Raw genomic sequence first — 23,740 nt, 5'->3', positions numbered from 1 at the left:
GGGACGGCCGGCCGGCGCCTGGGACCCGGAGGGGACTCTCGGGCCGAGACGGCATGTGACACTGCCCAGGTGGGTGCCCTCCTCCCTCGCGGCTCGGGGCCCCGGGGCGGGCGGCCGCAGAGCCCCGGCGGAGGTAAGGGAGGGCCGGGAAGGACGGGGGGTGGGGTGGGGGGAGTCTAGGCCTTCACCCCCACCCCCCAGCCCCCCACGGGCCAGCCCCAGCCGGGGCCGGGCTCCGGAAATGGGGGGGCAGGGCACATAGGCAGAGTTCGGGGTGTGTGACTGAGTACTCTGGTCAGAAGAAGAAGGAAGCTGGAGGAAATGCCCTTGCCTGAAAAATTTGCTTCCGGCCTGCTCTCAGCCTTGGAAGGGGGCACCCGGACCCCAGGTGTTCCCCGGGCCGGTAATCGGGGCTCCCCCTTCAGAGTCTCGGCCCTGGGGAAACCTAACCCCCACAGTAAGAAAAAACTGAGGTTCCCTTTGTGGCCCTTTCCCCTACCCAGAGGTGCTTTGTTGACTTCTTTCTCTTACCCAGGCCTGGGCCTTCCTTCATTTACCTTCCTAGGGATTCGCACACTGTGTGCGTCTAAGTACACGCCTCTCCTCTGTTCCACGAAGCGCCTGAACCTGTAGAAATGACTCCTGCCCTGCCCCCACCCTGTCTCCCCATATATTCCAAGTACTTCCAAAGCTTCTGTTAATGGTGACTTTGCATTCTGAAGTTGGGGAGGTGAGATGGGGGGCTGGGGTGGGCGTGCTGGATCAGTGCTCCTCCTGAGCATCATTTAGGGTTGCCTTTCAGCAGGGCTGCCCTAGGGGACCTAGTCCTGATGCCGGGGGATTTTCAGATCTCAGGCCCTCTCCCCTTCCTGGATCTTGGATTCCCAAGACAGATTTGCTTTCCCGTCTACCTAGAAGTGAACTCTGGCCAGGACTCTTGTCAGATTGAGGGGGAAGGGTGTGTCACACAGACCAGGGAGATAGGGTGACTTTCTTTTCCAGTTTCTTCCCTCCTTTGCTCCCGGGCTTCCTTCCTTGGCCTCCTCCAGGTAAACAGCTCTGAACGTGGCCTCTTTCTTAGACTTGCCATTTTAGCTATACCTGGAGCATGAGAGAGCTCCTGGCCCAGGCCCTAGTGAAGTGGGGGTCATTTGTTAACCAATCTGGGTTAACAGAAACCGAAGACATGTCTGGTGAGGGGGCTTTGGGGGGCTGGGGAGGAGGAAGGATGGGGGCATCAATTCTAAGAGAGAATCTTCTGCAGGAGGATTGCGTGTTATTATCCTGGTGGGGAGGAGAGGGGGGGTCAGGAGGTATGCAGAGGAATCCCTTCTTAAAGAATACAGTAATTCGAAATATAGTAGGAGTCCTCTTATATCAGGGGACCCCAGAGGGTATGGCCTCCCGTAACATAGTTTGTCTGAGGTTGTCTGTGGCCACATTAAGCATGGTGTCTGTAGGATAGACGGGAACGTGTCATTCGTGGTGTGTGGAATGGTCGGTCACAATGCAGTGCGGACAAGAATGGGGGTCACTCACAGGATCATGGGTTGAACAGGAGCAGTGTTGCTGAAGTGTCAGTTGGTGTAGACTCAAAACAGGTGACTTGCAGCATCTGGTGTAGACAGGGATGAGTCACTGTGTGTGTAGAGTGAGCAGGAGCTGGTCATTTATAGTGTCTGCAAGGTGGATCAGAACAAGGTCACCCTCACGGTCTATGTTAGGGACACGCAGAGGGCGCTCACTTTCATGTTATCCACGTGGGTGGCAAAGGGCCACGCATGGATTTGTGGGGCATATGTCATTTGCCACTAATGATGTTCTGGGTAAGCCCGTGAGGTCTACAAGACAGTGAGTGATGTGGTGTTTTCAAACATCAGGAAACAGATAAGAGATGTTTATTACAGTTTTCATCGGGATGGCGGGGCTTGCCTCAAATGGATAGAAAACAAATGTTAGCAGCTAGTGGTCCAGAAAGCTGCTCTTATTTTAATATCTCTGTGCCATTGAAGGCAATAATGTCAAAGAGTGAATAAACACATATATTTGTATGGAGGTCTTATTTTCTAAATCAAAATGAGAACATTTTGATTTGCGAGATATTTTCCTAAGGTGAGCCGGAGTATAGACAATATCGTGTAAATTCAGTAGTGTTGTAATCTCAAGAGTATTGCGGTGATTTGTGGTGTAAGTCAGATTCATGTATTCTTGAACCTGACACTACAGAATCCAGGAAGCACGGTCCTGAAAAATACACATGGCACTCAACATCAGTTCAAAGACCAAGCAGTATGGTAGGGAGGAGGGAATGTTTTTGAAATACATTTCTGTCCGGCGATTAGAAATGGACAACACCTAAGGTGTTGAGGGGCTCCAAAGGAGACACTGAGCTCTGTCACTGTATTAATGGAGTGACACAGGGCTTTGTCTTGAAAGAAGTTGCGTGTGGAGGGGGGTCAGCAGATGCAAAATGTCTCAGGTCTAGAGGAATACCAGTTAGCCATGATGCGATGATCCCACAGCTTACTGGTGCTCAGATAAGTAGTGATTAGTCCCCCCGCCCCCAGGGAGATGAGGAGGAAACTAACCTAATGGGCAATCCAAAAAGCCTCTCTCCTGATGCCTTTATGCCAGCGGAACCATGGTTTGTCGATTTCCCTTAGCTTTCTTACATTGTACTTTGTCGCACCTGGTTGCAGTAGGACAGTGTCTGGGATAGGGGACACAGGGTATGTTTTTCCTCTGTGATAAACGGTGGCTGATCGGGCGACCACCAGTATTTCCAAGTGGATAGAGGGAGTGTTAGGCATAGTGTCAGTGGGCTTGTAGGAGACAGACATTTGTAGGAGACAGACATGCATCGTGTCACTTGAACGGAAGAGGTCTGTGCAGCACAGGGTCTGACCAGAGCAGGAAGACACACATGTATGTAGAGGCTGCCCGTTTTCAAGACCAGAGAGTGTGTATGGGGTTGGGGCCAGGACAGTACAGAGGTGGGGGAGAGAGACTTCAGGCTTGCTCACACAGTCCCCTTAGGCAGGTAGGGGCCAAGTTTCACAAAGTGTTTACCGCGAGCACCTCTAGTATTTAGTGTGTGGTTGCGAGCATTGGGTCACGTCACAGTATCATCCATAGTGATTATAGTATTTTGTACTTAGGTCTAGAAATAGGGAGCAAATCACGCACCATGTCAGTTAACTGGAAAAGGACATAAAAGTTCTACACAAGTATGCTGGTGTGAGACATGGCTCTGTGCCCCAGATAGATGCTATTTGTGCTTCTGGGGTGGCCAGGAGCCTGTCGCATACTACATCTGCGGGGTGGCTGGGAGCCTGGCTGTTTGGTAATATCAGGCTCTATTGCATAGACACGGGCTCTATTGCATCTGCAAGGACGGCTTACGGAACTGTGTGCGCATGTGGAGGGGTGTCCGTGCAAGCGTGTGTATGCACGTGCAGTATCTCAGCGGGACAGCAGGCAGTTTGGGTGGTGGGCTCCCACTTTAAGCCTAGAGAAGGCAGTGAATGTGCGGGTCCGGGGGCAGCTGGGGGTGCCCTAGGCCCCTGGGATCTTCTGTAGGCCTACCTGCTGGCTTTTCCAGCTGGACTTGGGGTTGCTTCTCGCAGACTTGGCGTCGGGAGACTTTGGTTTGAGTTCACCTGTACCATTTGCTTAAGAAGCCTGAACAAGTGTCTAGGTTATGACCTTCACTTTCCTCGTCTGCACGCGTCTCTTGTGTGTCTGTAAAAATCCTTCCAGCTCCTGAATCCCACGTTTCTTTTCTTCTCTCTCTCTCCTCAGCAGTAAATACAATCCCTAACACTTCTGTGACCCTTAAAGCGGATACTGTACTTTTTAATGTTATTTGATCTTCATTAGAACTCCTTGCAAGGAACGAATTTAAGCCATTTCTAAAGATAAGAAAATGGGCATTCCAGTAAATTGCACGATTCCTACAACGGTCTGAAATTACGACGAGCAGAACTAGCAAGATACGTAAGAGACAGAACTAAAAATTGAGCAACGTTCTTTTCACTCTGTTTTCTTGCTTTCTTCATCTATGCAATAAATGTTTGTCGCGAGCATGGCAGTGTTTGTGCCCTGCTGAGGTTCGTGTGCTAGCCTGGAAAATAGACTTGAACTAGGTAATTACAAGTGCAGTGAGTGTGAGAGAAGGAAGGGGCCCGCTGGGACAGAAGAGGGTGCTGGGCACATGGGGAGGCCCACAGCACAGGTGTAGGGGGCTAGGAGAGTGCTGGCAGTGGATGAGGGTGCTGTAGGGGAGGCAGAGGCCAGGCAGGGAGGGCGTATAATCCAGGCTGAGTGTCTGGGGTTCATTGCATTGGCCACTGGAGAATTTAAAGTGGGGCTTTTTAGGATCACTCCCATGCAGAGTGAAGAAGGCCTTGGAAACAGGGCATGAAAACTCAGTGGCCAGGCTGTGCCCCCGGTGCAGTGGCCTGGGTGACAGGGGCCAGTAGTGCAGATGGAGAGATGTGCACAGACTTGAGGGATGTGTAGGAGGTGGGGTCCACAGGACTTGGCAACAGGTGTGATATGGTGCAGGTGGGGCCAGGAGGGAAACGAGAATTTTGTTCTGTAATTGAAAACCATTTCCTGAGTGGGCCGGGTATTGTGCTAAGTGGAGACAGTCGAGCAAGACAGATGTAGCTCTTGATCTCGTGACGCCTACCCCCTGTTGTTTGGGATAGATGATAAATCGAGACACACACCGAATTGTAACTGTACAAATGCTCCCGAGGGGAAGGGATGTGAACAGTCGCTGGTGAGCGGTGCAGAAAGGAGTACAGTGACCTGGTCAGAGGACTGGGAAATCTTCCGAGGTTAAATCAGGAGAATGTAGTCTCACGAATGACAAGGAAGAATACTTTCTCATGTCAGATGTGTCCAGTACCGACGAGAGCCACGACATTGACGGTTGTGGGGCGGTGGCTAGAGTGGTACCAGTGAGGCATGGATGGAGGCGGTGAGGCGTGAGGAGGTGAGGGCCACACGTATGAACAATTCCTTTTACAGTTAGATGAGAAAGCCAGGGCCATGCTTCAGTCGTGGGATGGCTCTGACCGAGACGGAGGTGTGAGAAGAAGGGAAAATCCATGGCATCAGAAGCCAGGCTGAAGAACGTGGCGCCTAAGTCCAGGGATGCCTCTTGTGCTTTCAGAGCAAGAAGCAGGAAGAATGGAAGGAGCCATATGCCGAGCGCTCTGAATCACAAGGACCTGAAGCAGCTCCTCTCTCCATCGGTTTCTAAATTCTTTGCGAGGTAGGGGATGTTGTATTCTTTTGGGGGTGAGATGACAGGTGGGAAGGGCAGTCTTCTGAGAAGTGATGGGAGGAGGTTATAAGGTTGTCGGGAGCAGCCGGGAGGAAGATGGTGGCGGGTACCCCGGTGTCATGGACCTGGCTGGAGGGGGCGGCCCCTGTGTCAGCTCCGGTTCTAATCTACTAATCTACTAAGTCTAGTTATCATTCCGCTTTACAACAGCTGCTTCTGTAATTGAATACGACATTGTTAATGAGGTATAAGGCTCTGCCAGCCACTCCAGAAGAAAACAAGATGAGTAAAATCCAGACTGTGCCTAGGGAGAGCCCACTACACTCGAGTACCTTGGACTCGCTGGCTATGATTGCCAGACCTATTTTAATCCAATCAGCAGCTCTGGAGGAAGATTCCGCCTTCAGACTCGGCTTCTCTGGGCTGTTTGGCTTAGGGCGTGTCACTCACCGTGTCTGGGAGTTATAGGGGACTGAGTCATGCTTGGTATCCAGAGAATAGACAGGGAGAGACAGTGTGACCTAATGCAATATAGAGAGTAATGACCACTGGGAGTACTTGGTGCCCTTTGACAACGGTCTCACGCTCTAATTTAATCACTTATAATCTGTCTCCTCCAGGAGGACACAGTCCTTCTCTGTCTTGTTCACTGAATGTCCCGCACTTAAATATTGGTAAATATTTATTAGATGAATAAATAAATAAGCCTGTATACGTTTTATAGAGGCCTTTGCTTAATTTGTTGAGTATCTTTTGCCTCAAAGAATGACTCGAAGCGGAACCCCAGAAAAGTGCACTCTTGTTCTTTATGCTCTGTTCTTTTGATAGGTAGAAGCAGAAAGGGTGATAGACATTTTGTGGTTTATTCCTCTCTAGGGCTTCGCCCTGATGCAGGCTGAGGAGCCCCCACTCAGGGCCTCGACCCCCGTCCCTGCCATAGCAGAGCTCAGCGTTACCCCTGAAGCTCTCAGGGGAAGCAGTCCGCCTGCTGCCTGGGGGCCCGAAGGTCGCGAAGGCTAGGCGCCATCCCGTCCGGGGGCAGAGCGACACGGACTCTCACAGACCCAGCAGAGAGCCCTCGGGGATGCGAGCAGCGGTGCTGCTGAGAGCATGACCTCTTTCCCCAAGGAAGCCTCTGTGGGTGTGGAGACCAACCAGGAGGCCGCCGGGGAGCCCCGGGACGCTCCGGAGCATCAGGAGGCAGCGCCGGAGAGCCTGGAGGGCGGCCGGCCGAGGACCCGGGCTCCCCCACAGCTCGGGGCCCGCCCTGCGCAGGATGGACAGCTAGACATGGTCCCGATGTCCGGCGAGCTGGGCGGCCGAGTGGGGATGGAATGTAGACAGGAGCTCACCTCTTTGATTTGGGGAACCGAACGTGCAGAGGAGGAGGAAGCTTTTCCAGATTCGGAAACCTCCGCTCAGCCCAGATTTGGCGCTGCCTGTGAAGGGCATCGTGCGGAGACCGGCCAGGCGCGGGGCTCCGGCAGGCAGGGGGAAGAGCTGCCGTCTATGGGGGCGTCTATGGGGGCGCCAGAAGGTCAAGGGGGAGGGGGACTCGAGGGGCTGGAGGAGCAGGGACCAGCGCTAGTGGATGTGGGCCCCCGGGAGGGAGGGACTGGCGGGCAGGCTGGGCATTTCGGGGAGCAGGGACAACTGGGCGAGCAGGCGAGTGGTACAGAGGGAGAACATGGGCAAACACAGGGCCACATCCAAGGTGATGTGAGGCTCGCAAAACAAAGAGAAAGAAAGGAGCTTTGTGGGGAATTCGCAGGTCTGCACTGTGGTGAGGAGGAGAGGAAGCCTCCGGGTCAGCAAGGCCTACAGCAGGGAGAGGAGGGGAGGGGGGCGGTGGGGGGGCCCGAAGAGGGGAGCGGGCATGCTCCGTATGAGCAGAACCAAAGCCTGGTGGGGAGATCAGGGAAAGTAACCGGAAGGCAAGAAGGTCAAGGTCTCCAGGGGCAAGTGATGCCGGGGGAGGGGCAGGTGGAGGAGGCGGGGTCAAGTGAGGAGGAGCCGGGGAGTTGGGATGGGGACCCGCTGTGGGCAGAGGGCGGAGAAGAGAGTAGTGGAGAGGGGAGAGCACATGATGGTCCTTCCGCACTGGCTCTGGTGGCCCCCGAGGTCTCTTCTCGCGGTGACTTGTTTCTAGCCGCCTGTTACCCCATGACCAGTATTCCTGGGACTCAGAGGGGCCCTAGGGCTGAGGAGCTGTCCCCTGTAGCTCTGGCTCCCACACCGGACGCAGCGTCCTGCCGGCCTGTTTCTTTACCAGGCTCTTCTCCTGCTGGGGAGTCACCTGACCAAGGAGCGGCTCAGGATCGCCAGCAGGAGGGATCGGAGCCTGGGAAGGGGACAGTGCTCAGCGTGGGGACCCAGATGGCCTCTGCCAGCACATCTGGGACTCCTCCGAGGACACTGCGTTCAGCTCCTTCCAGTCCCGCTGAAGGTTCCCCCGGCACAACTACATCATCATCTCCCAGCTCCCCACTTGCCTCCTCCCGGAGGGAGCCGTCTCTTGCTGCACATTCTCTAGAAACCTCCAGAGCATCTCTTTGGACCAACAGTGCATCTCACGGTGGGGCTTTGGAGACGCCCTCTGCTGCCCTCCGTGGCTTCCCCTCTGCAGAGGCCACCGTGGAACTCTCCACCAGCTCCAACTGGGCCAGCCCGCAGAGCGCCCCCGGCTACACTCCAGGGGCTGTCCAGCACCTAAGGAGCAACTCCTTCCCGGGCTCTCATAGGACTGAGCCGACTCCGGACCTGCTGGGAAGATATTCCTTCTCCCATTCAGAGTTGCCTCAGAGGCCCCCCAAACCTCCCATCTATGGTTCTGTGGCCCCAAGAAGGGACAGGGGAGGTGGTAGGGACCACCACAGGATCATTCCAGAATCCCCTAGCTCCTTATCCACTCTGGGGCAAGACTCTCAAGAATTCACTTCAAATCCAGACATGTCCAGCAGTCCTCACGGCAGCCAGCCATGGGGCTCCCCACACACTTCAGCCTTTTCCCCAGGGTCTCCTGCCTACGGCTCTTCCCCACCCCTTGTCTCTGTAGATATGAGGATCCATGAACCTCTGCCCCCTTCGCCCCCAGAGAAGAGGCACGTCCATCCCTCCACGGTGGAGAGAGACAGCCATCTCCATGCAGGGGTTCCCACGCTGAAGCGGTGTGCCCATCCTCTTCCATTGGCCCCAGGTTTGGGGCTACATGGCCCCCCCAAAGGCCCACTTCCCCCAGTTCCTGACCCCCTTGTGGCGAGGCAGCACCGACCTCTGCCCTCTACCCCAGACACACCCCACCCTACTCAGACCTTGTCCCGCAAACTGAGATACAACAAGCCATTACCCCCAACCCCTGATTTGTCCCAGCCCCACCATCCTGTTTCTTCTAATAGCGCAAGGATCTACAGGCCTCTACCCCCTGTCCCTATTATGGATCCCCCCACTGAACCACCTCCATTACCCCCAAAGTCCAGGGGGAGGAGCAGGAGCACTCAGGGAGGACTCATGAATTCAGGGGGTCAGGGCAAGCCAAGGCCTGTTTGTCAAGAGTGGACAGTCTCCACTCCCCATTCTGTTGGACGTACCTCCTGGCCCCCAGCCACGGGTCGATCAGGAGACTCTTTGGCTTCCACCGGCAGGAATAAGAGCGAAGCATCCCCTGGCATGGCTTTCAGCAACATGGCGACCCTTCTGAATCCCTCTTCCCCAACCACACCCTGGAGTCTGGAGCTCCAGGGGCCTGCCTCTGAACCAGGGCCCTCAGAAGAGTCTGAGGCCCTTACCAGAGGATCTTTGAGAAGAACAGCCCCTCAGGAAGGAGCCAATGGCCTGAGGCGGTTGGACCTAGGCCAAGCCAGGCAGCCAGACAAACTCAGCCATCCGCATCTGGAGAAGGCATCCAGCTGGCCCCATAGGCGAGACCCAGGGAGACCACTGGAGGGCGGCAGGGGGCCGGCTGCAGACCCTGGCGAGGGGTCCAGCAAGCACAAGGGCTGGAATCGGCAAGGCCTGCGCAGACCTTCCATCTTGCCTGAGGGCTCTTCAGGTGAGCAAGGATCAGGGATCATGGTTACACTGGCGTGGGACCACGCTCTCTCCAGCTCTTACCAGCTCATCTTCTGTCCCCGGGGCTTCTGGTCCTCCGCTCTGGTGCCTTCACTCATCACATATCCAACCTCAACACGGAGTGTGGTGGTGCTCACTGGAGCACCCTGCCTTCTCCTTCCCTTCTATCTCTGTCACTGGCCATCGTGTTCTTTTATTGGGTCTGCTTTCCCCAGCTCTTCTGCTACCAACACCTGCTTGATGTCCTCCTAGTAGTAGAGAAGACCCCCTCTTCTGGTCTTCTGATACCAGGGACAAGGACACGTCTGGCAGTAGTGTCCTCGAATGCTTTCTACTTGGGCACTGTTCTCCCAGCAGAGCCCTTGCATCCCCTCGGATGCCTACATCTCCTACTTCGGGTCTTCCCTTCTTTGGCGGTCTGAGTGCCCCTCGGAAATCCCAGTTACGTCACCATTTTCATTTTTCAGATACGAGAGGTCCAGCCATAGACAAGTCCCCTGGCCCTACAGACACCATCGTTTTTCGGTGAGTCTTCTTTTCTCACAGACAGACTGGTACTGTCTTTTCTTAGGATGCTGAGCTTTCCATTCGTTGGCGAGGGTCCTGGGACCCTGCGTCTTCCAGGGATGGGGAGGGGAAGAGGCATGCAGCTGGATTCCAGGGTAAGGGCGTCTTTTATCCACCTGGCTCTGCCAGCGGGGTCCGAATCTCCCATCCTCCTAGCTGGCCCTTGAGCCACGAACTAACCCCCCATAAAAGTTCGAAGTGGCTTCCGAAAAAGCTCCGAACTACCTGAACACGGGTCAGGCTACGGCTTGCCTCTTGAGGGGACCCAGCCCTGACACCCCAGCACACGTGCCAGAAATCGGAGACGATCTCAGCTACGGTCACCTGGGCCTCCTCTGCGTTGGTAGCCAGTGAGCACCCCAGAGCCCTTCTTGCCTCCGCAGGGAGAAGAAACCAAAGGAGGTGGTGGGAGGCTTTTCAAGACGCTGCTCGAAGCTCATCAACTCCTGTGAGTACTTTGAAACTGAACTCTAGACCCCGCAGCTTTGTGCCCGAGAACCGAGCGCACGGCTGCCCACGGTGGGGCGGGGATGTGTACAGGGACAGAGAATTGCCGGGAGGGCCAGCAGTTTGCCGGCTGTCTCTCGGCCTCAGCAGCCCCGTCTCTCTCCTTCCCTCCCTCTGCCGTGCTTCCTCACCCCTGCAGCTCATCTGCTTTACCAGGAGTACAGCGATGTGGTTCTGAACAAGGAGATTCAGAGCCAGCAGCGGCCGGACAGCCTGGGCGAGGCGCCCGGGCCCGCCTCCCCCCGGCAGCCCCGGAGGGCCCTGGTCTCCTCCGAGTCCTACCTGCAGCGCCTGTCGGTGGCCTCCAGCGGCTCCCTCTGGCAGGAAATCCCTGTGGTTCGCAATAGCACTGTGCTGCTCTCCATGACCCACGAAGACCAAAAACTGCAAGAGGTACCCAGCAGGGCGCGGTCAGGGCCAGGGGTGCGCGGACAGGAGGGAGAGCAGAGTGTCTCATTTCCCACTCACCACCACCACCACGAGCAGCAAGAATGGGCTGTCCCCGCCACACACTCCCCACGTGCTCGTGCACACCACGGCTGTCACTCCTCTCCGCCCTGATGCGTCCGAATTGCGCTCTGAACCTGCCCGCTGGCTCTCCTCCCCAATTGCACTTGGCACGGGCCACTTCCTCCTTCTCGTTATTTCGGGCTCATACGAAGTGACCGTGCCTCTGAATTTGTTGGAAGGAATGTGGAATTAATCCCCTCTCTGCTGCTTCAGGCTAGACCTAAAATTTCCCTCTTCAACCGGGGTTCCACATGGCACTGAAGGCTTTCTCTTCTACCGAGGCCCTTCTGCAGTGGCTTTTTGCTGAGTCCTTTGTAGCTGCCCTGTGGTCTACTGGTCTCCCAGAGGCTTTGGAAGGAGCATCAGTCTCGGCTCGGTCCTTACACCCAGTGCCAAGGCTGTTTGGTGTTTATTACCATTAATAGGTTTTACATGAAGAACTTCTCTTAATAGTGAACCTGAAACATGGGTTAGAACCTTCCTTCCCAGGAAGACAATGGAAAGGTGTCACAGAATCACATTTATGTGCTTGGGTTCTGGAGTACATGACCTGGTTGTGAAGCCCACTTCTCCGCTTGCTGGCTCTTGAACTTTGGCTAGATCACTCGATCTTTCTAACCCTCTGTTTTCTCATTCGTAAAACTGGATCACAAATAGTCAGTGGAAGAACCACAAAAGGTAAGTGCCTAGTACATAGTAATCACTCGCAAAATGTTTTCTACTGTGCTTTAATTTCAAGTCAGGCCAACCTGGGTTCGAATCCTGGCTTCACCACGTACTGGCTGTGTGACTGCAAGTTCTACAACTTCACTAAATCTCGGTTTCCTCCTCTAAAACTTGAGGATAGTGATGTCTGCCTTTCAGGGCTGCTGTGTGGTTTTGTTGAAATATCCATATCCAGCGTTTAGCGTGATGCCTGGTGCATAGCTTGATACATATCACGGCCATACTCTCCCACTCTCAGGGATGCGAAGGAGTAAAATGTTGGCCAGAAGGATTATATGTAAACAAGTCAAACAGAGGCAGCTATAAATGTTTAGGTTTTTTGAAGCTCTGGTTTGGGGGTCTTGTACTGACCTCAACTTGTAAAGCACACAGACAATCGGTAGAAAATCAGTGATCCGCCCAATACTTACAGACCGAACAACAGGAGACCAGAACCTTCGCTGTCTTTCCTCTATGCTTGTATGCACACTGTCCTTTCATAAAATAGCCCTTCTGGGGTCTACGAAGTGCTTGCACCAACCCCGTTTCTGGTGACTGTCACAACATCTTTGTGACATGGGGGTAACTGTACCTACACAAAAAGACAAGAAGCTCTGAGGGTCCATGAGGTTGTATGAGCCACTCAAGGTCATAGAGTCTGTGCATGTTGGAGCCAGGACTCAAATGAACGTTCACCGTCCCGGTTCAGTGCTGTTGTGTGTGCGGGTCATCACCCAAGTGTGTGTGTCTCTGCCTTTTCTGTGAGTGGATCTACCTCGAAGCTGCATGCTTGGTTGAAGAGGTTGGCTGTGGGTGGCCCAGCGGGAGGAGGGCGGCCATGAGCCATTGCGCCCCCTGCTGGAAACTCCAAACAAGTTCTCACGCGCTGGACCTTCTCCATTGAACCACAACAGCACCAACTTGTTCTCAAATCTGCTCCCATTTTACCCTCAAACCCCAAATCACCTTCATCCCCTAAATCTGTTCCTCTTTCAAAGTCTTCTGGCTCAGTGAGTGAGTCCGCCATTCATTCAGTTCCCAAACTCCCAAACTGAGACATTAGCCATGACTCTGTCCACCCTTCCAGCCCCTGTTTCTAGCAAAGAACCAAGTTCTTCCAAATCTCGCTCCTAAATAGTTATGCAACTGGCCTACCTCTCCCATCCCTGTGGCCCTTCAGGCCTCCGTCTCCCAATGACAGCTTCCCAACATGGCCCTGTGTCCCTTCTATTGTTTTCTCCACATTTTCTCCGCATATTTCTCAGAAATAGCCTTTACAAAACCCAAATCGGATCAAGTTATTTCCCTACATAAAGCCTCTTTTAATCTGCCCATTGTCATAAGTCCAGACCATTTTACCTTGTTTCCATAGTGCCCCAGACGACACCCCCATTCGCCTCTCCAGCTCCAGCCACCACTTTAGTATAAATACTTAGTTCCCCAAGTCACTCGATTTATTTAAGCTTCTTGAAAGTATCTTTTTCATACCTTTACGGGCTTGGACACATTCTTCCCTCGGCCTCAAATGCTCTGTCCCTCTGCTCCTGATACTCGGTCAGGCTCTGATGTGACTGTGAGCTGTCAGATCTGCCCATTCCCTGCTTTGCCCCTAGAACGTTATGCAGTGGCTGGCAAATACCAGGGACTCAGTATGATTTTATTTTATCTTATTTTATTTTAATGTTTATTTATTCTTGAGAGAGAGAGTATGTGCGGGGAGGGCCAGAAAGAAAAGGCGACAAAGGATCCGAAGCGGGCTCTGTGGTGACAGCAGCAAGCCTGACCTGGGTCTTGAACCTGCGAACCATGAGGTCATGACCTGAGCTGAAGTCAGTCGCTCATCCCACTGAGCCACCCGGGCGCCCCTCTCGGTGACTGTTTTTAATGAATCTCCTCTCAAACCCTCCAGGCCAAATTCGAGCTGATTGTCTCAGAGGCCTCGTACCTGCGCAGCCTGCACGTAGCCGTGGATCATTTCCAGCTCTCAGCCCCGCTGCGGGCCACCCTTTCCAACCAGGAATACCAGTGGCTCTTCTCTCGTTTACAGGACGTGCGTGACGTCAGCACCACGTGAGCCTCCTCTTCTCCCAACTCCGCCTCAGTATCTCTAGCCTGTAGACCGTCAGCTGGGTATTTTCTCTCTCTCAGAAACCCTCTCCCTGCCCGCTCTGCGATTCCCAGTGCTGTGGGAATGGGGAGAGCAGAGAAGGGGAGACTTGTGCGGGCGGGTAGATCCATGAACGAGTAAACAGATGAATGAGAGTCGCTTCCCAGGTTGAGGGGATGCACTGGGTCAGGATATGGGCAACAGTAAAGGTCAGAGAGCCAGAACAGAAGCCAAAGAAGAACCAGAAATGGGGTATAAGGAGCAGAGGGTTAGGCCAGGGGCAAGCTGGGGATTGCCTTGGAGAGAACTCTGGAGCACCTCAGGAGCACCGAGCCACGGACAGCCAGTAGAAGTTAACTGACTAATAGAAAGAAGGAGTAGAGTCAAGGTCTCGGAGGGGCCCGCCAGCTGCTAAAGTGAGGCCCCGAGTCTCAGGAGCCTTGTGTGAATACCGCACAGGTTCCTTTCAGACCTGGAGGAGAACTTCGAGAACAACATCTTCACCTTCCAAGTGTGCGATGTGGTCCTGAACCACGCCCCCAACTTCCGCCGGGTCTACCTGCCTTACGTCACCAACCAGAGCTACCAGGAGCGCACCTTCCAAGTCCTGCTGTGAGGCCTGATCCCTATTCAGTCCCCACGCGAGCCCCGCAGTGACCTCGCTGCACTAACCACCCCCCCCCCCGGGTCCCCAACCCCGAGTAGCGTCCCAAGAGCCCACGTTCCTGCGCCCGCTCTGCGATCCCGGCCCCAGAGCTCCTTCCAGCTCCATCACATCGGGCGTCCTCACCATAGATGTTCCGCTGCACCTCCGCTCCCCGCGCCTCCACTGTGTCCCCGGTCCTCCCCACGTGCCCCTCACCAGAGGCTCGCTGCCCACACAGGAACAGCAACAGCAGCTTCCGAGAGGTCCTGGAGAAGCTGGAGAGCGATCCTGTCTGCCAGCGCCTTTCCCTCAAGTCCTTCCTGATCCTGCCCTTCCAGCGCATCACGCGTCTCAAACTGCTGCTTCAGGTACAGCGCGCCCCCCTCGGGCCTCCCCCTTCCACCCGAAAGAGACCATCGCAGGGAGCCCCAAGGCACGGGACTGTCGTGGTTTCGCCCCCTTCCACACCCCGTGGACGACTCGAGCCTTCTTCTGCCCCCTGCCCTCACCGCTCTCCCTCAGGGTGGATTGGCCGCCAACATTCTGCTCCTGGACTTCATCAGCTTGCCCTCAGTTCCCTCCTCCTGTCTTCCCGTCCCTTCTTTCCATCTGGCTCCTGCCTCCTGTTTGTCCTACAGAACATCCTGAAGAGATCACAGCCTGGGTCTTCAGAGGAAGCCGAAGCCACGAAGGCACATCATGCCTTGGAGGAGGTAAGCAGCCACCAGCCCCACTCAGACCCCCTGATCGTCCTTCACAGAGAATTCTTCTGCACAGGCCCGTGACTCCGGAGAGCGCTGGACTCTGCTCATGGGATCGCTCAGCCACCTCACTGCACCCACCAAACCTCCAAACTCCCCGCCCCGTCCCCCCAGCTTCCCTTCCACCGGAGGGCGCTCCACACCGAGGGGCCGTGCTCTCACTGCCATCAGCCCCAGATTCAATCTTACATTCCCACCACCCGAGAGTGGCGCCGCGTCATACAAAGTCTACCGGAGGCATTTGGTGCCGCCTTCACACAGTTCCAGCCTTCTAGAAAAGATGGAGGCTGTCCCAACCAACAGCCTCCTCTCTGGATTTCTCGCAGAGGACTCAGATCAAAGCCTCTAACACAGTGCCCTTTCTCTTTCCTCACCCTGCGCACCCTTCAGCTGATCCGAGACTGCAATAACAATGTCCAGAGAATGCGCCGGACAGAGGAGCTCATCTACCTGAGTCAGAAGATTGAGTTCGAGTGCAAAGTGAGTTGGTCCCCTGCACCCCCACCCTGCCTGGGAAGCCCCCACAGGTCGGCCTCTAGCGTGGAACCATCTTGCTCACGCTATCCCAGTCTCTGCCCTTACTTCTGCGCGCCTTCTGCTCTGGCACATTTCTGGGACACCCAAACGCTTACTTCAATCTCCATGATAGATTGTTCTTTTTTTTTAAATTTTTTTTTATGGTTTATTTATTTCTGAGAGAGAGAGAGAGAGACCGCAGGAGCAGGGGAGGGACAGAGAGAGAAGGAGACACAGAATCTGAAACAGGCCCCAGGCTCTGAGCTGGCAGCACAGAGCCTGATGCGGGGCTCGAACCTATGAACCGTGAGATCATGACCTGAGCCAAAGTCAGACGCTTAACCGACTGAGCCACCCAGGCGCCCCTCCATGATATGTTGTTAATTGAAAACGGATGGACACAGAACTGTGGGTATTGTAGCACATTGCTTGTGGATACAGATCCGTGCACGCATTTGTCGTGTCTACATGGAGACGGCCTGGAAGGGCACATGAGAAAGGTCGGACAGGGATTGCCTTTGGGGAAGACGTGCGTTCGGGAACGGGGCCTGTGAGGGAGAACCAGTCAGTGTAAGCCTTTATGAAGGCAACATTTGGTACTTAAATCATCCAGTGTTTCATCAAGTCTTCATCCAATCTTATCAAGACAGTATGAAATTGATTCCAAATATAGGGCCAAAGTCTCCCACCAAAATACAAATGTAAAATAAACATTCCGCATTCAAATCCCACCTTAGAACAGATCCCATCCTTACTCCTCTCGAAGAGGAGGAAAGTCCCCTATCCACCTATTAATTGTAGTCCAGCAGCCCAGTTTTTACCCCACTTCCACCTCCGAGCAGACCCCACCTAGTTCTTCTCGCTATTCCTCCACATGGCTCCAGCGGCTCCTGTTATGTCTCTGGTTATAATCAGGGACAGAACAGATGTCAGAACCTTCCAAATCCACAGCGTACCGTTCCCTGCCGTGTTCCTGCACATTCCTTGATTGGGCTCTTCCAATTCTCCGGCAGTTCAGGCTTCTAGGGCTGAGCTTTGTTGTGTAGTCACTCTCCTGGGTTGGCTCGTAGGCACCTTCCATTTGCCTGATGCGTGGACGTGGGAACTGCACAGCAGCGGACAGCGGTGGGTTGGGGGCTCTGGGAGAAACCGGCTAAGTGGGTGGGCGACGAACAGGAAGGATGATGTGGAAGCGGTGAGCGTCAGTGGCGGAACCCATGACGAAGAGGCACGGTGAGGCGGGCGGGACCGAGGAAGCCTCTCGCTCGCCCTGTCTGTGACACGCTGCCGTTTCTGTCTTCCCCACCCTGTAGATATTCCCGCTCATATCGCAGTCGCGCTGGCTGGTGAAGAGCGGAGAGCTGACAGCCCTCGAGTTCAGTCTCTCCCCAGGGCTGCGAAGGAAACTGAACACGCGGCCAGTCCACCTGCATCTCTTCAATGACTGTCTGTTGCTGTCACGGCCCCGAGAGTCAGTGATGAGAATGGGAGGGAAGAGGGGCGGCCAAGAGGGTGGTCCTGAAAGGGACAGAAAAGGGTCATGTTCCTGGGGGAGCCCTTCTCAATTGCTCAGCCCATGGAGTGCAGGTCATGGACTACGGAAGAGAAAGAAAGATCCAAAGCAAAAAAAAAAAGGGGATCCCACCAAATTACATCACAAGGTCACATGGCAGGGCCTGTCCTGTGTTACAGACACAGCGCAAAAGGTAGCAAACAAGCTCCACGCATTCTCGAATTCATTTATTTGTTTGGGCTAGACTCAGCCTACTGGTCTAGTGGCTCTTAGCCAATTCCAGATCCTAACTTTTGGTCCTAAGGGCTTTAGAAAATTTATATTGATTCTGTCTCTTCAACTCTTTAAAGTGGGGAAGTATTCATTGTACTAGACGTGTGGTTTCCCAAATCGGTGACAGATCCCGGGGGACTCCGGAGCTACCATCCTGGGAGCCAGGTAGCCCCGTCCCATGGTTTTCGTGAGGATTTGTGAGCTGCAAAGGACAGGGATTTTAAATCCAAAGACAGGAGGGTGGGTGAAGTGTAGCAACTGCAGAAGCAGGCTGAAAAGGCTCATGTTTTGCAGGGGTAGCCGATTCCTGGTATTTGACCATGCTCCCTTCTCCTCCATCCGAGGGGAAAAGTGTGAAATGAAGCTACACGGACCCCACAAAAACCTCTTCCGGCTCTTTCTGCTGCACAACGCACAGGGCACCCAGGCTGAGTTCCTCTTCAGCACAGAGACCCAGTGAGATGGGGCTGGGCAGAGGAGCTGGGGGAGGGAGGGAGGGAAGGAGGGAGGGCAGCCTGGGGAGAAAGTGGGGCGGAGACGGAAACTGGGTCCAGAATACAGCCATCGCACTATGTAGCCCGCTCCGGACCAGGGAGCATCCAAGGAGAAATCCAAGTCCGAACTCTTTGAGCTAATCAACAACTTGCAAGAGATGGGGCGGGAAGGGGCACAGACTTGCCACCAAGGTTTAGCATCTATTTTGTGTTCTTCCTCCAAGAAGGACAAAGTGAGCGAGACAACAGAGAAGAGATGGGCTGGTATGGAGTAACTAAAGAATTGAATTACTGACGTCCACGAGCCCATGTGTATAAGCCAGAAAGTCTTCAGTGCCCAAGGCTGGTGGACATAATCTGTGAATAAGACAAGCACTGGGGTGTCTTTAGCTTTCCCCCCTCCCACTTCCCAACACAGGCCTCTGTTGAGCAGAAATCCATAGTGTCGAGAACTGTGATTTGCTCATCCTTTTAGTAATAATAGTAATACATTCACACACACATTTTGGAGAGAATTAAAAAATAATACCTATAGAATGTAGCAACAGTGCCCAGAATAATGAACAAACTATAAGATCGTGGCTGTGGCTGCTGTTATAAGAGATACAAGAAGCCTCTTCTTTAAATGGTTTGACATGATGCCAAATGGTCTAAGGATCCCTATGTTGTAGATACTTTTCAGTTTTGTCTCTTGGAAGACATGTCCAGGCGGAATCAACCATACCCGTCTTCACTTATGGAACAGAGGGGCAGGTAGAGGGGTGTGTATGCAAAATGTTCCCACAGTCAGGTAATCAGATCCAGAGTCGTGTTCTTTGTTTAGTATCTGGGGAAGCATCTTCCTGGAATAGAAATAGTGTCAGCTGTCAATTACTCCAGTGTTTTTGGAAGCAGGGGCTAAGATAATGCAAAATCCTTCAGATCATTACAAAATCAGTTTGGGTTATATTGCATGACCAAAACAAAAAATATAGTACAGATATCTCCCTGACCTAATTATGAGTACCAAAGAATTTTCATCTCTGAAGTATTTGGTGGAAGGGAGGTGGGCAGTAGAGTGTTGAGAATTCTGCAGAGTGATAGCGGGAATCCAAACGAAGATGGACACCTTTCTTAGTACAAAATGGAAAATCTCATGTGTCTAATTGACAGTTGACATTATGTCCCCACTTGGAAGATATACTATTAAGAGGGTAAGCCTGGAAAGAGAAGGAGACAAATAAAGGGTGACAAAACACATTAACACACAGTTCAAGATCTTATCTTTCCAGCCAAGCAAAATCCCATTGACTTTTGTATTCAATGTCTTTGAACTAGACAATGCTTCGAACCAGACCAGTCTTTCCCACAGTCATTTCCCTACCCCATTCCTTGGCCTTTGTCCTCTACCCCCGAGCTGGGGCTGAAGCAGCTGACCTTGCTTTGTTTTCTCAGAAGTGAAAAGCTTCGATGGATCTCAGCCTTGGCCATGCCCAGAGAGGAATTGGACCTTCTAGAGTGTTATGGTGAGCGAGGGTATAAAAGACAGGAAAATAGCAGGGCTGGAAGTCCCTTTTGGATGCAGGACTTTAGGAGGCTGGGTGGTAACTCTGAGAACCTTCCATTTATTGCTTTTATCCAGAATTTCAGAGTGGAAGTCTGGCCACTGGAGCTTAAGCAGCGGAGATGATCCAACTAAAGCTACTCACCACCATGGCACCTCTTCCACTCCCAGATTATCTTCTCCCTCGGGCAATAATTGGCTCTTTTTTAATACCTGCCCTCATCAATCTATCCTGCTATTATTTTGCCTAGATTTTACCTGCCGAAAGGTCTTGGGGAAATGGAGAAATAGTGGGATTGGAATAGGAGTTGGAGAAGGGTAGCAACCCAGGAGATCTTTTTTTTTTTTTTTTTTTTAATATTTTTATTTATTTCTAGGAGAGAAAGAGAGAGAGACAGCGTGAGCAGGGGAGGGTCAGAGAGAGAGGGAGACACAGACTCTGAAATAGGCTCCAGGCTCTGAGCCGGCAGTCAGCACAGAGCCCGACGCGGGGCTCGAACCCACAAACCGCGAGATCATGACCTAAGCGAGAGTCGGACGCTTAACCGACTAAGCCACCCAGGCGCCCCAACCCAGGAGATCTGTCTTAACCACACCCTCTCCTGTAAAGAATGACCTGAGCTCACCACCCTTAGCCCGGGCTTCCCGATAGCCACAGACATATATGCACATTATGAACGTGTCTTGCATTCATGTGAAGACTGGATTTCTGGGTCTCCTATAAGCCCCATAGTTGTCCTCCAGCGAGAATTCCCTAACTGGTATCCAGAGGGGAACCGAACACAAAGGAACGCTGGTGACTCAAAAGAACAAACAAATACAAAGAACCTCAAAAAAGGAAGTAGGAGAACATAGGTTGTAAACCGAGTTCTATTACCTTGTTCACTGTGTGGGCCCATCTGCTGGCCTTCAGCCCCCCAGCTGGAAGGAAGGCAAGATGCTTCTTCCTCCTTCACTGTGGTCTTATGAATGGCAGATGGAGATAAGCTCTAGAAAGTAAGGTGCAGATCGGGGTACCTGGGTAGCTCAGTCAGTTGAGCATCCAACTTTAGCTCTGGTCATGATCTCACGGTTTGAGGCTTTGAGCCCTGCATCGGGCTCACTGCTGTCAGCACAGAGTCCGCTTCGGATCCTCACCCCCCCACCCCTTCTCTTTCTCTCTCTCAAAAATGAGTAAATATTAAAAAGAAAAGGAAAGAAAATGAAGTACAGATAATCAGCCTTCTGTTTGTTTTCTGAGAGAACCGGTACAGTGCGGTAAAGGAGAAAGAGTAAGATTGGAGGCTAACGGGGCTGAAGACCTCTGAGGCTTGTGACCGTGAGCTTGAAAACTATGGACATTTCCTCTGGTTCACAAAAATACCGAAATACAGAAAATCCAGAATTTCCTGAGGAATCATCTTGATCAACCCAGTCGTTTACAAGTGGGGAAACCAAGGCTGAGGAGATGTGCCTCACTTAGATTGTAGCTGGAGCCCCACGGGCTGCATCTCTTCCTATGCCCTGTCTGGTACTGTGAAGCAAATGGAGAATGAGTCACAGCCTCAGATTTTACAATCTAGCTGGGGAGACAGAACACGTACGTAAAGCAATTAGATAAGAGATACATGGTGTGGCCTAGACAATTAGTGTTAACGGCGTTCAGAATCCATGGAGGACTGAAGAGTCCGGGCAAGTTACAGAGGGAAGGTGGGTCTCTAGCAGAATCTGAGTATTTGTAATAATGAGTCACTGGAGATTGTCACAGTGGACTTCTCAATTTCGTCTTCCCCCAGAGAAGTAGACTTTTTGACTCATTTCAGTTTCAGTGTTTACATTTCCTTATCAGCCATTTTGTTTCCTGGTAGAGGATGAAGATTCTTCTGACTGTCTCCCTTGTCTGTAATTTCTCAAGCCCAGACTTTATCCTGAGTCCTCACATCCCTCCCCTGTAATTTCTCCCCTGGTCCAGCCATTTGCCTTTCCTAACCTCTTTTCACCCTCTTCTCTTCCAAAGACTCCCCACAAGTACAGTGCCTTCGAGCTTACAAACCCCGAGAGAATGACGAGTTGGCACTAGAGAAGGCAGACGTGGTGATGGTGACTCAGCAGAGCAGCGATGGTAAGAGGGAGAGCCCGTGAGTAAGCTGGGCTTTGGGGGGGGGGGGACACGATAGGTAGATGTATTCATTTCCTAGGGCTGCATAACAAAGTAGGATGACTTAAGGCAATAGAAGTGTATTCCCTCATGGTTCTGGAAGCCAGAAATCCAAAGTCAAAGTGTTGGGAGGGCCTTACTCCATCTGAAGCCTCTCAGGGAAGATCCTTCCTTGCCTCTTCTGGGTTCTGGTGCCTCCAGATATTCCTTGGCTTATGGCAGTATAATTCCCATCTCTACCTCTGTCTTCCTTCTGTGCGTGTGTGTCCATCCACATTTCTCTCTTTTTGTAAGGATACCAGTTGTATGAAATTAATGGCCCACTTTACTCAGTATGGCCTTATCTTAACTTTACTTATTACACCTGCAACGACCCTATTCACAAACAGGGTCATATTCTGAGCCACGTGGGGTTAGAACTTCAACATATATTTTGGGGGAAGGAGTTCAACACATGAGAGTAGAGAACGCTCAGGAGTAGGCAGCTGTAGACCTTGCAGACCTAGAGCAGGCAGGGCTAACATACTGGGAGGCTGGATTTCCCAATGCCAGGGCCTCTCCGGTCCTTTCAGCCTTACTGTTCAGAAAAGTCTGGGGGAATTATTGTGAGTCTGTCCTGGCTAATTCTTCTTCCCACCCATCTTGTGCCTCTAGGCTGGCTGGAGGGCATGAGACTCTCAGATGGGGAGCGAGGCTGGTTCCCTGTGCAACAAGTGGAGTTCATTTCCAGCCCAGAGGTCCGTGCTCGGAACCTGCAGGAAGCTCATCGAGTCAAGACTGCGAAACTACAGCTGGTGGAACAACAGACCTAGCTCTTCTCTGGGGGGAGCCCCCTGAGCATGAAGACATGGTGTTCCCGGAAAGGGCTGGCCCTGGAACCCTGCGACAGAGGCCTTCTGTGGACCAAGAACTAGACCTTCTGAAAACTCAAGAACAAAAATCCAGCTACCAGTTGCTAGTCCCAAACCTTTTGTTGTGCTTTGGGCTTGGTGGAGGGATTTTGAAGGACTTTGCACTGGACTCTGAGAAACTTTTCTCCTAAGAAAAGGGAGAAATGGGGCCTAAGCCGAGGAACTTTACCTCTACTACCGTATAGTACTTAAACATTCTGTTTCCGGAGTACAGATTCAGGGCTGACCAAAGTTTCCATTGTAGCTACAAGTTAAACAGAATCTGACCTCAGTTCACTGGAGAGGGATGTTTAATGGGGATTAACACATCACATGAGAGGATCAACGACCTTCAAGGTACCTTCCAACTCTAGAGATTTTCCCTAATTATTGGTGTGAGGTCAGGGCATGCATCTCTGGGATCTATGTCTGTTGGTGGCAATGTGAGGGTAGCAGTCTCTCACTTTAATAAACTTGGCACTTCTCTGAGTGTTTTCTTCTCAGACTCCTGAGCTCTGAATAGCATTTGGAACATGGAATTCCACGAGGATTCCAGGCCATTTGATTTAGGTGCCATGAAAGACCAAGGTGGTGCCTAGATCAGGGCAGATGCCAACTCTTGCCTTATGATTTCTAAGAGTTTGGGCAGCTTTTCTGTTTGTTACAGCCTCAGAGGTTGTACAAGGAATTTAAAAGGAATTGATGAGTGATGAAAACCCCATTTAAACCTTTTTTACTGAACATAGAAGTTAACCATATGTTAGTTCTAGTGGCTTTGGAAATCCTACTCAGACCATTCATGATTTTATATTTTGACTTGAATTATGGTGAAGGTATCTTCCCGGCTGTTTTATCCGCTTTGTGAAAAGTAGCATGGCATAATGGAAGAGTCCTAGAACCCAAACAAGAGACCATCTCCAGTTACTGCACTGCCATGGTTCAGCCTGTCCATGTCTCTGTTTCTTTAAGTGTAAAAGGCAGGATTGGACCAGGTAATCTCAAAGTCCTATTGCGCTCTGCAATATAGTATTCTCTATCTCCTACTAGATTGCCTTCCTCAATTGAGGAGCATCACTATATGATTTTTCATATAGAGCCCTCACATAGTTATCTTTTTGTCAACGTTTATTTATTTTTGAGACAGAGAGAGACAGAGCATGAGCTGGGGAGGGGCAGAGAGAGACACACACACAGAATCTGAAACAGG

General features: G+C 52.4%; 1 protein-coding gene across 1 annotated transcript; it reads left to right on the top strand.

Annotated features, from left to right (window-relative positions):
- ARHGEF5 (Rho guanine nucleotide exchange factor 5) lies at nucleotides 1-23,029 on the top strand. Its single transcript, XM_039243024.1, is given in 18 exon segments — nucleotides 1-69; nucleotides 5,183-5,284; nucleotides 6,173-6,813; nucleotides 7,231-7,238; nucleotides 7,446-9,344; nucleotides 9,832-9,889; nucleotides 10,315-10,379; nucleotides 10,578-10,831; nucleotides 13,563-13,723; nucleotides 14,220-14,372; nucleotides 14,645-14,774; nucleotides 15,045-15,119; nucleotides 15,558-15,647; nucleotides 16,997-17,154; nucleotides 17,764-17,925; nucleotides 19,398-19,468; nucleotides 21,503-21,607; nucleotides 22,298-23,029. Coding segments are annotated over 16 exon segments (4,176 nt in total). The 5' UTR covers nucleotides 1-69; nucleotides 5,183-5,284; nucleotides 6,173-6,184; the 3' UTR covers nucleotides 22,456-23,029.
- Nucleotides 23,030-23,740: the final 711 nt, after the last annotated feature.

This window comes from Hyaena hyaena, unplaced genomic scaffold, assembly GCF_003009895.1.
Source record: "Hyaena hyaena isolate Hyena2069 unplaced genomic scaffold, ASM300989v1 scaffold_220, whole genome shotgun sequence".
NCBI classification, from domain to species: Eukaryota; Metazoa; Chordata; class Mammalia; order Carnivora; family Hyaenidae; genus Hyaena; species Hyaena hyaena.
Note: the sequence above shows the minus strand (reverse complement) of the source record. Positions and strands in the feature narration are given on the sequence as shown.